We start from the raw sequence: 13,986 nt of genomic DNA, 5'->3' as shown, positions 1-13,986 counted from the left end.
TGCGCTGAGAGTATGAGGGCCTGTTCAGGCACCTGCCATGCTGAGGATCAAGGAACGAGAAGATGACTGTGGTAGAGATTTAGAGGGTTCTATAGTGTTGGTGAGTTTAAATCCTGGGCACAGGACAAAGCCTTGAGTCAGCTGAGATAGGTCAGAGCAGTCTTCACTAATAGGTACTAGCAGCAGAATGCCCAGAGCTCATTGCAACTCAAGGAGCAGCCAATATTAGCCTTGCTGCAGAAAAGTATGGCAAGAATTCAAAGGAGACCTTACAGATCTCAGGACCCAGATTCTCCAGTAGTGTCTCAAGTTCATGTTAGCTACCCCTTGTCTTCCCTATCCGCCAGGATGCCATTTTGATGAGACCAGACTGAGAGATGGCATATTAAGCAATTGAGTGCTTTAACCTAAATTTGAATGAACTGTTAAATTATTACTTAAAAATTATAATTTATTGATTTGAGAGTAAGGGAAAGAAACATCAATTTGTTGTTCCACTTATTTATACATTCATTGATTGACTCTTGTCCTGACTGGAGATTGAACCAATTACCCTGGTGTGTAGGAATGACGCTCCAGCCGAGCCACCCATTCAGGGCAGAACTGTTTAAATACTTGTAACAGACTAAGTTTATCAAATTGGTCTAACTTTTAGGATGTTCCTCCTATTTTACTTACATGACTAAATGTATTTTTTGTAAATCTGTGACACCGCCATAAAATTATCAAGTAGTTTTTTTTATTTTTTTATTTTTTTATCCATTTTTAGAGAGGAGAGAGAGAGGGAGAGAGAGAAACAGAGAGAGAGAAGGGGGGAGGAGCTGGAAGCATCAACTCCCATATGTGCCTTGACCAGGCAAGCCCAAGGTTTCAAACCGGCAACCTCAGCATTTCCAGGTTGACGCTTTATCCACTGCGCTACCACAGGTCGGGCCTCAGGTAGTTTTTTTTAATTTGCTGCGAAGACAAAAGATTGAATCTTTTGGTAATTATGGTTTATTTTTCTAAGCTTTACTCATAGAGGTAACTACATTTCCCTTATACCTACATTTTCACAGTTTTCCACACACTGACTTTATGCTACATATGCTAAATGACTTCTTAGAATATATGAAGAAGTAACACAAACATGTTTGGATTAGGATATTAGTAGGGCTGCCATTACAGAGAAAGAATGAAGCAAATAAAATTAAAATTACAAAATGAATATTCTGGTTAAGGATTTCCAATGAGTAAAGGTAAATACATTTTACTTCCAAAATGGTCAAAATGAGTGAAATATGATTGGAAATATATTATCAAAAAGGTGGAATTTGGAGTTCAAGTACCACTTTATAAGTGAATTTGAAAAGTACCTGACTATTATTATTAGCTGCCTTTCCCATTAAGTGCTCTTTCTCTTCCCAGGAATCTGAAGCTAAAATGAACTTTCCTGCTCTGCTTCCACTGTTCTTGTTAGGGAGGAGGGAGCAAAAAATACAAAATGTGGTAGTCTGTAAGAAGGAATTAGCTGTTCATTGGACAAATAATTCAGTATTATTCCAGGAATTTTAAAATGCACATTAAGACCTACTTCGTCCATAAGGATTTCTCCAAGTCCTCACAAATCCAATCATTTCACTTCCTCTCCTCAATATAGTCACTGCTAAAAACAGACAAACCAAAAAAGAAAAACCTTAATACTTTGAAAAAAAGTTAATACATTGGCAAATAACATTTTTTTTGGTCCTTTCATTTTTCATAGACATTCAAGACTAAAGTAGCTTGGAGTAAGGTTCATAACACCTGCAAAACTTCTAACATAGTGCCAATGACAATGTTAGACAATAAATGACAGAACTAAATTAGATACTCCCTTAAATGGCTTCTGTTTGATTTCATTAGACCATGATGGAGTTTTAACACAGCATGATAATGAAACCTTTTTTTTTGTTTTGCTTTTTCTGAACCTAATTGAAGATGCTTTCTGATGTTCCCGATGCACTTAGCTCCTTTCGTGTGGTTGTGACCCCCATCTTATGAGGTTTATCAGTTATGTGACTATATCTGCAAATTAACAGCTCATTACAAAATAGAAACATTTAACGAATAACGGTGAAATGTTGACCCATGCTTCTTCCTCACTTTTCTTCAAAGGTATCAAAAACAAGACAAAGGGGTCGTGTAAGACTGTACCTGCAACTGTGATTGATCAGTGAAAACTAAAACTTCTCAGGGAGCTTTTATTTCCTCCCTAAAGAGTAAAACCCCAAAAAGGATATTACTTAATGTTGGGGACCAAAAAACCAACAAGATTTTTGCAGTCTAGATTTTTGGGGGACAGAGATTTAGAGAATTGGCTGTAAGCTGACAGTCTGCCCAACACCCCACCTCACTTGTTCTGTGAAGGTGCCAAAGTCTAAGTCCTTCCCCGCACCTCCATATTAGCTGTGATGCTCATCCTAGCCCCCATGTTCCCGGGAAAGACTGGAGGCAAGTTTCTTCTTTCTGTAAAATTAGGATGTTAAGTATGGTGGGGGTTTTCTTGGGTTGCCTTGGAAACATAATCAAAGATCTCATTGATTTGCTAATGGCCCACTTGCCCCATAAATAAAGCAAGATGCCACTTCCAGGGCCCTCTATTTCAGCTATCAGCTTTGCAGAGCCCTCCTGAACCCATTCTTTTTAATTCTTTAAGCCTGTTTTCTAAATTTCGCACCATTCTCACTCAAGACCTCGAATTACTAGATGTGCTGGTTCGCGACAACTTAATTCATAACACATCTTGACACTATCAAAACATTATGACAAACAGTAAGGACCAAACCCTTGAAATTAGGAAACGATATATTTTGAGATAAAATTACTGGAAAGCCCAATACAATTGATAGAAGTTATGAAAAATAAGGTCCTAGCTGCGGGGAGGCCGACAGGAGAGAGGGTAGAGGTGGGCACCCAGCTGTTGACGTCACAACCTGCTGAAGGCGCCACGCGCCGTTGCTATGGAGGCTGCCCTCTCTCCATTCTTCGGCCTGTGTTCGTCACCCTTTCAAGATTAAGTGACCTGCCTCGCAGGACGCAGGCAGCGCAATGCCACGGGAGAGCCGCTGGAGGAGATGGTGGGATCCCGGGCACCGTGATCCTTCGGGCCGATGAGAAGGGCGCACACATTCTGTCACTCCCCTCCCGGCCTCGGCTGCGAAGCGAGAAGCGGCGGGACAGGCCGGAGGCGGGGGCAGGGCCACATCTCCATCAGCCCGTGCGGAGAGGCAGCTCCATCATCCGCGCCGCTCCCGGACTCCCAAGTGAGCGTCCACGCGAGCCGAGGGGAGAGAGAGGCGGAGGAGGTATAACGCGGCAGAGAGCAACGGGAAAGAGTGGGTTGAGGCGGGGAGCCCAGCAGCCTGCCAGTGGGGGGCGCGGGGCAGGCGTGGGGATGGGGAAAGGGAGCCGAAAAGCGGAGGAAAAGGAGACCGGGAGAGAAATAGAGGGCTGAAGGGGTGAAACCGAGGCCACATCCAAGAGTACCGGTACAGGAGTGGCCTCGGGTAGCAGCCTGCGGCCCCCGGCGCCTTTCCCGGGCGAGGGGTGCGGCTCTGTGCACGCTCCGAGCCCCGGTAGAAGTGAAAGTGAAACCAATCCCTGGTTGTTGCCCTCGGCCTCCCGCCAGGCCCCGCCTTCCGGCCCCGCCCCGGTAGGAGGAGCATCTCTGGAGGCCGGCCCCCGCCGGAGAACGTGAGCCTCCGCGTTTGGTCCCGCCCCACGCGGGCCCCGCCCCCTTTCTGGAGCGAGCGGCTTCCTGACACGATTCCCCTCCCCCTCTGGGTTAGCGCAGGGAGTCGGCCCGGGCTGCCTCTGCCACCTCGGCCGCTGCTGCTGCCGCTGCCGCTGCCGCCGCCTTGATTCCCCGCCCCCCGCCATGGCCGAGGACCTCTCCGCGGCCACTTCCTACACCGAAGATGATTTCTACTGCCCTGTCTGTCAGGAGGTGCTCAAGACCCCGGTGCGGACCGCGGCCTGTCAGCATGTGTGAGTAGACGCCCCCTCTTCCGCGCGGTGCCGGGTGGTCGCTTAGGCCCGGCATCTGGCCCTGGACCCTCGGCTGCGGCCTGCCCAGCGCCGCCCTGCGCGGAGGGCCCGTTCCCAGGCGGCCGGAGCCCCGGCCGCCCTCCTTCTAAGCGCGGGCCCTTCTGCTGCGCCGGCCCCTCAGCCCGAGCGCCGGGTCTCGGGGGCTCCCTCGTCTGCGCGGCCCCCGGGCCGTGCCAGGCCCCTCTCTGCGGCGCCTGCAGGCACCCAGGCCCCTCTGCTGTCCTGCAGGCCCGGGAGGAATGGCAGGGAACGTGGAGCCTTCCTGTCTCCTAGCAACCCGGGGGCAGGCTGGGTGTCGAGTGTCAAACCCGCCGCGGCGCCCCGCGGCCCGCCGCCCGCTCCGCGCGCTGCCCGGCCTGAAAGTTTCACCTGGTCTCTTTTGTGGTGTCGTCGTCCATCCTTTCCGAGTCTAAGCCTGTCCTCTCACCTTCCAGCCCTGCTCCCCAGACCCCGTCCCCGGTGTTCTGTTCCGTTTCCAATTTAGTACAGATGAGAATGGCCCGGAGGGAGGTGCTCTGCGCTCACGTTAGAAGTGACAGGATTTCCGGCTATTGAAGAGATAGTTTCCCTTTGTTTTACTCTTCTGCTTATTATTTGGTTATGAGCAGGGTGGAGGTGAGAAGGGAGGACTGCCTTTAGGAGGAATGACCTGAAAACAAGGCAGTAACGTTACTCTAGGGATGGGGGAGGACACGGGGGGTAGGTGAGGTGTCCTGCCGTTCGATCTGTCATATTTATAGGAAAAACTTCGATAACTTTATGGACAGCTGGAGTGTCAGTAAAGGTTAGAAGGAGCCGTTCTTGTAAAGATACTTCCGACAAACCTGGCTGCGGGTCAGAGTCCCTGGGGAACTTTTTAAGTAAACATACCAATTCTCAGGCTCCGTTCCAAACTTACAGAAAAATTTCTGGCAGGTGAGGTCGGGGCATCTTTATTTTGAAAGAATACACACTCAGGCTTGCAAGTAGCTGAGAAGAATCAAACAAGTTTCTAAATACATTTCTTTCTCCTTTTTTTTTGGAAAGGGAGGTTCTATAGTTCTGTAAAGAAGGGATATAATTTTGGGTTACTCAGACATTTCATTCTTTTTTGATTTGAGAGAGAGAGGAAGGGAGGAAGAGAAACATAGATTTATTGTTCCACTTATTTATGCATTCATTGATTGATTCTTGCATGTGCCTTGAGTGGAGTTCGAACCCATAGCCTTGGCATACTGGGCCAGTGCTCGAATCAACCAGGCTCACCCACCAGGACAGAAATTACATTCCTTTTTTTTTTTTTGTATTTTTTCTGAAGCTGGAAACGGGGAGGCAGACAGACTCCCGCATGCGCCCGACCGGGATCCACCCAGCACGCCCACCAGGGGGCGATGCTCTGCCCCTCCGGGGCGTCGCTCTGTTGCGACCAGAGCCACTCTAGCGTCTGAGGCAGAGGCCAAGGAGCCATCCCCAGTGCCCGGGCCATTTTTTGCTCCAATGGAGTCTCGGCTGCGGGAGGGGAAGAGAGAGACAGAGAGGAAGGAGAAGGGGAGGGGTGGAGAAGCAGATGGGCGCCTCTCCTGTGTGCCCTGGCCGGGAATCGAACCTGGAACTTCCGCACACCAGGCTGACGCTCTACCACCAGCCAACCGGCCAGGGCCCAGAAATTACATTCTTGATACCCACTCTTCTCTTTCTGATCTTCAGTCCTAGTTGTACTGCCTACCTTTTTCCTATTTTTTGTGGTAGTTGTGTGAGCCAAGAGTATGTAGCCTTACATGATAGAAGTTACACTGTTTATGTCTTTGTTGTTTAAGGGAGATGAATGTCAATGTGAGATTCCTTTATTATTTGGAGCAACAAAAGCAGATTGTTAGAAAAATATTTTGAGATGTCTAGGCCACAATGCATATTTGTTTGTTTTATTTCACCTTTCCTGTCAGTAATCATTATTATAACTTGATGCCTTTCCTGTGCTTGTGCTGGCACTGCATGAAAGGAAGGGAGGGAGTGAAGGGCAAAGTGAGAGAACGTAAATTTTTTTTCTGGACAGAATCATTTCAGTTACTCTCCAGGTCGTTGAGCTTCTAGAACTCTTGGTAATCTCTAGCTCCCTTGAAAATTCCAAGCAGTTTGCTCAAGCCCACTTCCTTTGTGGGGCACTTAAAATCAGAGTAAAATTTGGCTTGACCTCAAGGCTGTGGAACAGATTGCACATGACTGTTGAGGACCTTTCTCAAATCAACTCATTGAGCTTGGATGTGAACAGACTAAGTATGAACACATTTTGTTGATGAGAGGAATGAACACTGCTCCGACACCCTCTTCCATCTCCTCTGCTTTGCTCCCTTATACACAGTTACTCTAGGTTCTGGCTGAACAATGAATTAAAGCAGAGGGGAGAGAAGTTTTACTTGGAAGGAGTGGTAATGTTGCAATATGGCCTGACTGACTGCAAGGAGTGAGGTGGGGAAATAGAATTCACTTTTTAAATAATATAGTTTACAATGTTATTTGCTCTTCTCTTTTCACAAAGGACAAACTTGTGCCTTTTAAACAATTATATTTAGCTACAAAGTCAGTTCTTGATTGATGGGTAGTGCGAAATGAGATAGTAATGGTTTTGGGTCACTGTGGTACTGTGTGTCAGAAAATTAAGTTTTTGTTACCATTTCAACAGTGGCAAATGATTTGCTGCTACTATTCTTGTCAGAGTAGCAAGTTCATTATTGTTAGAATAGCTTCATCAAAATTTAAATTTCCATTTACTGCCCATTTGTTACTTCAACAATTGTTGAATGCTTTCTATATGTCAAGAACAGGGAATACAAAGTGCTCTTTCCCTGGAGCCTGTTAATAGTCTAATAGAGAAGACCTATCTACATACATGAATGTGATTGATAGGAAAGAGATTTAGGTAGAACATTTTATGTGAGCGTTGAGAGCAGGACTCTAAGTCAGCCTGAGTGTAGGGGAGATTTCCTGGATGAAGTAATACTTTAGGTTAGAATTAGTGTTTAGAGTTTCTAGGGTAATACCCAGATGGGGTTTATAGCATATGCAGAGGCAGGCAGGGATTACAGAGGATGACTATATCTGGACTACAAAATTTGGCTGAAGCCAAAGGATGAATGTAGTGGAGATAGAGCTTAGAGATATTGGCAGGAATTTATGTAAGCCAAAACTTTTTCCTGAAAGCCATACAGACCAATAATTTTTGGCAGGGGAGTAGTAGCATGGTCACATTTCAGTTTTAGAAAGTTCTCTTTAGTAGCGAGGTCCAATTTGTTAGTGGTGAAACTAGTGAAGAGGTTATCTGTTGCTGTCAGACAGAGAAATGATTGCAACTGAACCAAGATAATGATACTGGGACTGGACAGAAGAGATTTCTGACATTTTAAGGCTATTGTGTAAGATTTGATGAATGCATGTTCAATAGTTAGGTGTGTATACATATATATACCCATATATGGAGCTAAAATGGTGAGTATGGACATAGTCACAGAAAGAGGTATATAAATTGAGTGATAGCAGAGGGCCAGATAGAACAAAGTGCTGAAGAATAAATTTGTATTTTCATTTTACATGGATATATATAGTTTTCCTTTTGTTTAAATTTACTTATTTTTTTATTGATTGATTTTAGAGAGACAGAGAAAGGAAAGGAGAGAGAGAGAGAGAGGGAAGCATTCATTTTGTTGTTCCACTTTGTTGTGCATTCATTGGTCACTTCCCATATGTGCCCTGACTGGATTGAACCCACAACCTTGGTTTCTGGACAACACTCTAGCCTGCTGAGATAACCAGCCAGGGCCATATAGTTTTCCTTTCTATTGGCTGGAGAATATATTTTTAAATATGAACTGTAGAAAGGTGCAGCCTAAGAAAGAATAGACAGGATAAAAAAAACACAAGATGAAATGTGACAATGGAAACAAAAAATAAAAGTAGTCAGTGTCAGATGCTTAGGTCAGATGGAATATTTTGAAAAGCATGTAAAATTGAATTAAGAATATTAAAGTTGAGCATGACCAGTGGTGGCGCAGTGGATAGAGGGTTGACCTGGGACCCTGAGGTCCCAGGTTCGAAGCTCTGAGGTTGTTGGCTAGTGCATGGGCTCATCTTGCTTGAGCGTGCGGTCAGCAGCTTGAGTGTGGGATCATCCACATGATCACATGGTCGCTGGCTTGAGCCCAGAGGTTGCTGGCTTGAAGCCCAAGGTCACTGTCTTGGGTGGAGCCATCTGGTCAAGGCACATATGAGAAGCAATCAATCAATAACTAAAGTGCTGCAACTACAAGTTGATGCTTCTCATTTCTCTTCCTTCATGTCTTTTTGGCTGTCTGTCTCTCTTGTAATAAAAAAAACAAATAAATAAGTAAAAAAGAATGTTAAAGTTGAGCAGGTATTCAAAGTAAGTTTTCAGAGGAAGGTATAAACTGGCAAAGTAGTAAGGTATTTATCTCTTTTGGTATTTTCCTTTGTAATCTTCAAACGTTCTTTGAACCAGACCTCCTTTCTTCCCATTTGTGAATGGTCAAGGAAATATATAACTCTTGTACATTGTTAGAGGCAAATTCCATTACAATGAAAGTCACATATAATAACAAGGTGATGCCTTGCTGTTTTTTGAGGAAGTGATATTGTTGCTAAGATTTAAGTGATGTGTAGCTGTTAATTTGTAATTTATGCATTTATTGGTTGATTCTTATATGTGCCCTGACCAAGGATCGAAGTATATTAATTTTAGACAAAAGCTGATATGGTCCATGCTTTGATTTTGTAAGGAGAGGAAGAGATCCAGTGTGAGATCACACAACTGTTAAATGCCATAGGCAGGATGAGATCCTGTTATTCTTTTGTAGCTTGTATGCTTTCTCTGAGAATGTGATACACTATTAATATTTATTTTTCATATATTATGTTAAAAGCTTTAAACAGGCTTGAGTGTAGTTTCTTTTATATTCCCATCTAGTCCAGTGATTAGTCTTATACTCTGAGAAATACAAATAGTTTTTAAATTCTGAGATTTATATATATGTGAATAGCTTAACTCCTTTAGTGTGAATGTATATCCATAATTGCTTGTTTGTGTTTAATCATACAAATGTTAAAACTTCTTTCTGTAGTTAACATGTCACAAATGTTTGGTTTAGTTTCTGTAGAAAATGTTTCCTGACTGCAATGAGAGAAAGCGGAATACATTGTCCCCTCTGTCGTGGAAATGTGACTAGAAGAGAAAGAGCATGTCCTGAACGGGCCTTAGACCTTGAAAATATCATGAGGAAGTTGTCTGGTAGCTGCAGGTGCTGTGCAAAACAGGTATAGTGAATGTGACATAGCTCTTGAAAGTCAAGTTTCTACCCTGAAATTTTTGTCTGAATATTCTTGGTGGGTGCTGTTTTAAAGAGAAAGAAGTGATTTTAATTGGGAATTGGGATGAAAAGGCCCAAAAAAAAAATTCCAAAAATTCTGTGGCTATAGATTATAAATTTATTGAGAACAGAGACTGAAAGATACAATCTCTGAATTTTCCGTAATTTTTAGCATGTTCTTTTTTTCTCAGAGTAATTACTTCTTTGTTATCTACTGATGAACTAAATGAGCAAGCTGGCATTTAACTCATTTAAATTCAACCATTAAATAGTTTTTCTGGTGGTAGTGGTGTCATTGCAATTTTGCATGTAGAAATGGCCAAAGAGATTTATGTCGTCATGGAATTCATTAGCTGCCCACTTAACTTGTGTATTTGTGTTTTGTCTAAGAAGTCACAAAATATCTGGTCAGAAGACTTTCCTTAGGTTTTAAGGAACAAGTGGGAAAATGAGGCACTGACAGATATACTGCTCACAAAAATGAGGGGATATTTCAAAATTAATATGCAGCAATAAAATATCCCCTCATTTTTGTGAGCAGTTGTAATTAACTGGCATTAATTCTCCAGTCTGAATTTATTGTTCTGTCATTTGAAGAGGGTGTGTAATGGTGAAGTGTAGTTAGGCTTTGAGTATATTCATGTGTTTATGGATTTAGCACAACCACTTTTTCAAACAGCTAAAATAGTGAATAAAACCAGTCGCTATTTCATGCATTCACACAAGTCAGATCTGTGTTTCCATCTCTTTGAGGGAGGTCTTAACAGACAGCACAAAGAAGTGAAGCTGGAAAATACACTTGAGAGATTTTTGGCTCTACTCCTCAGTGAGAAACTGAGAAATGTTCCAGGTGTTAACTGAGGAATGTACTTCTTTTAAAATGCCTTCTAACTCTTCCAAGTTGCAGTAGAAAAAGAATAAAGAAATACCCTATACCATGAGGCATCTTAGTAGTACTTTTATTTTTTGTCTATACAGTAATTAGTAGTATTGTTTCAAGTCTAAAATTAATGTTTTTGCAGTGAGTTTACAGACTGATGGGCTCTTCTCTGCATTTAACAGACAGAAACATATTAAGAATTAAATCATTTACTTAACAAGAACCTTTTGTTTAAATGGAATATTTAGTTATCTATTTTTCTCTTTTTTCTCTTTTTGACAGTGTCTCAAATCTTGTGGGTTCCATTTTCAATTAAAAGTCACAAGTCCTAAGGGAAAGGGGGGAAGAAGGTGGGGGAGGGCGGGCAAAGGGGGTGAAATGGGGATGGAAAGAGACTTTGCTTAGGGTGAGGCATGGTGTGGCAGGTTGAGGGTCTTATATTCTGTAGGACACTTGAAACCATGTTAGCACAATAAATTAAAAATTTTTTTAAATTGAAGAATAATACAAAAATAAAGATCATATTACATTTTAATTAATAATTTACAGATTAAATTCTATCGCATGAGACATCATTACAAATCTTGTAAGAAGTATCAAGATGAATATGGTGTTTCTGCTATCATTCCAAACTTTCAGATTTCTCAAGATTCAGTAGGGAACAGGTAAGTAAGATTTATTCTTAAAAAGAGAATGTTTATAGTTGAAATGGAAATTGTTTTGGGAACTATATGATAAGGTATGTTTTGTTTGTCTGTGTTTTTAAAGTGAAATTGTATGAGAACTATATCATTTGTGTATTCAGAAGTTTGATACATGTAAGATTACATCTGGTAGATCAACTTTATTATATACTTAAGCTTGTATTATTTAAAAATCATTTTAGGAAAATATACACTTTTTTGAATTAAAAATAAGCTTGAGTTTTGAAGGCTATTTTCTTATTTTAAAATTATTTATTTGAGAGAGAGACAGAGACAGGAAGGGAGGGAGATGAGAAGCATTCACTTGTAGTTGCATCACTGTAGTTGATCATTGATTGCTTTGTATGCCTTGTTCATATATGACATGATGACAGGGCAGGAGTTTAAGCCAACCTAGGGACTCCTTGCTCAAGCTGGTGACTTTGAGCTTTAAGCCAGTGACCTTTGGGCTCAAGCCAGTGCCCTTTTTCAGAGCAATCGGCCACCCTGTGCTCAAGCCAGATGAGTTTGTTCTCATTAGGGTTTTGAACCTGGAACCTCAGTATCCCAGGTTGATGCTCTATCCACTGCACCCCCACTCATCAGGCAGAGCTGAAGGCTGTTTTTTTCTGCAACTGAAATTATTTAAAAATTAGAAAAAAATTTATTTTAGTAATGTATTTACAATCTGGAATCATTTTAGCTACCTAAGGAATACAGTTGTTTGAGATTTTTACTCTGGTAATAAGATGTCATGTAAAAGTATATGACATTTTATTTAATAATACACCTGGTACTATTAAAGTCTTCTATTTTAGTTTCAATTTTTTAAAAACTAGGTTTTGACTTGATTTGTACCTTATTGTCTCAGATGTATGTATATTAGACATTTTATGAAATGTATTTCAAGAATGGCCGAAATGCATGTGGGTTTTAAAAAATAGTGATAAATACCTACTTACCCACTAACTCAAGTAAAAAACTAAAATATTTTTAGGACCTTAGAATCTCCTTTTGAGCCTGTGACCATCTAAATCCCATATCCCCAGAGGTAACTACTATCCTCATTTTTGGGTTATTTCCTTTTCTTTACTACCATTGCTGCATGTATCCCTAGCACTGAAGTGTTTCATTTTTAAAAACTCAATAGCAAGCTCAAACACAATTGTATCAAGAAAGGCAGTATAGGCAGTATTATAGAAAGGCCCCAGGTGTTAGGCAGAGACTCTAAACATTTTATTTTAGTTGCAATTCATTTCACATGTTGCTAATTTTTGGTAATTTAATGATTCATACATAGCCAGGTATTTTCGCTCCTCCTCAGTTAAAACTGTTCTGATAAAGGTCTTTAGTAATTTTCTGATTGCCTAGTCTACAAAATCCTTTCATGTTCTCATTTTACTTAGTGTTATTAGATGAAATTGGTCACTTCATCATGAGATTTTTAAAAATCCCTTTGGTTCCTTCATCCCTTTTCGCTGCTTTGTTGTTATACTTCTATATTGAAATTACTCAACAATTTGTTATTAACTCAAGAGATTATTCTTAAGTGCAGGGATGGTATTTGTCTGGTTCAACATTGTATCTCCAGCTCTTAGCATAGTTCTTAATATATATGAATTCTACACTCTGCTTGTTAATGACTGAATTTTCTTAGGAGATATGCCTTCTTCCTTCTTCCTCCTCAGATCTAATTGGTCATAGATACCTTTGATTCTTAATAGTTATTTCTCATCTGTGCTTTTCTTTTCTAGCTCTATTGTCACATCCCTACCTCAAGCCCTCATCATCTCTCACTTGAATTTATTGCAACAGTCCTTTAGATAGTGGTCCTCTAATCTGTCCTATATACTCTTGCTACAGTGTGGTATTTCAGAAGTGCCATTCTGATTATTCTCCTTGTCTTGTACCTTTCTCCCTGTACCTTATCAGTGACTTCCCATGATTCCATAACAGTCTTTCTCATTCAAGGTTCCATGGGTTGCTAAAGGCTCTAAATGACCTAAGCTGCTAAATTTTTGTTTATGTGCATTTTTCTGGAGAGAGGTCAAGATGCTTAATGGGTATCATGATCTAAATACAACTGGCTTACAAAACAAAATTTCTTATTCTAAAGCCCTTTCTGATCTGTCACTTGCCTTTCTTTTTAGCCTTTATCTTTCTTGGCTTCCCATCATTGCATCCTATACCTTAGCTATGTTGAATTCTTTGTGTTTACCCTTGCCATCCTTGAGAAGCAATATAACTTAGTGGGTAAAAATAAAGGCTTGGAGGCCCTGGCCGGTTGGCTCGGTGGTAGAGCGTTGGCCTGGCGTGCGGAAGTCTCGGGTTCGATTCCCGGCCAGGGCACACGGGAGAGGCACCCATCTGCTTCTCCACCCCTCCCCCTCTCCTTCCTCTCTGTCTCTCTCTTCCCCTCCCACAGCTGAGGCTCCATTGGAGCAAAGGATGGCCCGGGCGCTGGGGATGGCTCCTTGGCCTCTGCCCCAGGCACTGAAGTGGCTCTGGTCGCGACGGAGCGACGCCCTGGATGGGCGGAGCATCGCCCCCTGGTGGGCGTGCCGGGTGGATCCCGGTCGGGCGCATGCGGAAGTCTGTCTGCCTCCCTGTTTCCAGCTTCAGAAAAATACAAAAAAAAAAAAAAAAAAAAAAGAAAGAAAATAAAATAAATAAAAATAAAGGCTTGGAGCCAGACTGCTTAAGGCCCAGGCTTTGTCACTTAGAAATAGTATGACTTTGGCAAGAAACTGTACCTCAGTTTTCTCATCTGTTTAAAAAAAGTAGGTGGTGGTGAAGATACTATTAGCACCTCATTGGGTCACTCAATAGTCAATATATAGATTAATACAAGTAAAGCATATTGAATAGTACCTTCTTTGGTAAATGTTAGTTTGTCACCATCATCATCATCATCATCATCATCACTCTTTCCATACTTTTACCAATAGTGCTCCCTTTCCTTACCACTGCAATCCACACTTTGCCAGTTGGTGGACTTTTC

General features: G+C 42.0%; 1 protein-coding gene and 1 long non-coding RNA gene across 6 annotated transcripts in view; one reads left to right on the top strand and one right to left on the bottom strand.

Moving 5' to 3' along the window:
• Positions 1-817: 817 nt before the first annotated feature.
• Positions 818-4,562, bottom strand: LOC136315654 (uncharacterized). The gene is made up of 3 exons (XR_010727535.1): positions 4,438-4,562; positions 1,574-1,645; positions 818-957 (listed from the first exon to the last, which is right to left on the bottom strand). It is a non-coding gene; the product is annotated as an uncharacterized lncRNA (long non-coding RNA).
• Positions 1,636-13,986, top strand: part of RNF138 (ring finger protein 138) — a 27,373-nt gene continuing 15,022 nt past the window's right edge. For 4 of the 5 annotated variants that reach the window (XM_066247386.1, XM_066247384.1, XM_066247385.1 and 1 more), the window contains exons 1-4: positions 1,636-3,326; positions 3,810-4,008; positions 9,204-9,369; positions 10,852-10,967. In XM_066247386.1, the coding sequence (XP_066103483.1) occupies positions 2,876-3,326; positions 3,810-4,008; positions 9,204-9,369; positions 10,852-10,967 (932 nt within the window). In that variant the 5' untranslated portion in view covers positions 1,636-2,875. The remainder of the gene's footprint in view (positions 3,327-3,809; positions 4,009-9,203; positions 9,370-10,851; positions 10,968-13,986) is intronic. The other variant, XM_066247387.1, reaches the window with a different exon arrangement.

This window comes from Saccopteryx bilineata, chromosome 11, assembly GCF_036850765.1.
Source record: "Saccopteryx bilineata isolate mSacBil1 chromosome 11, mSacBil1_pri_phased_curated, whole genome shotgun sequence".
Classification (NCBI taxonomy): domain Eukaryota; kingdom Metazoa; phylum Chordata; class Mammalia; order Chiroptera; family Emballonuridae; genus Saccopteryx; species Saccopteryx bilineata.
This window is presented reverse-complemented; position numbering and strand designations above follow the sequence as displayed.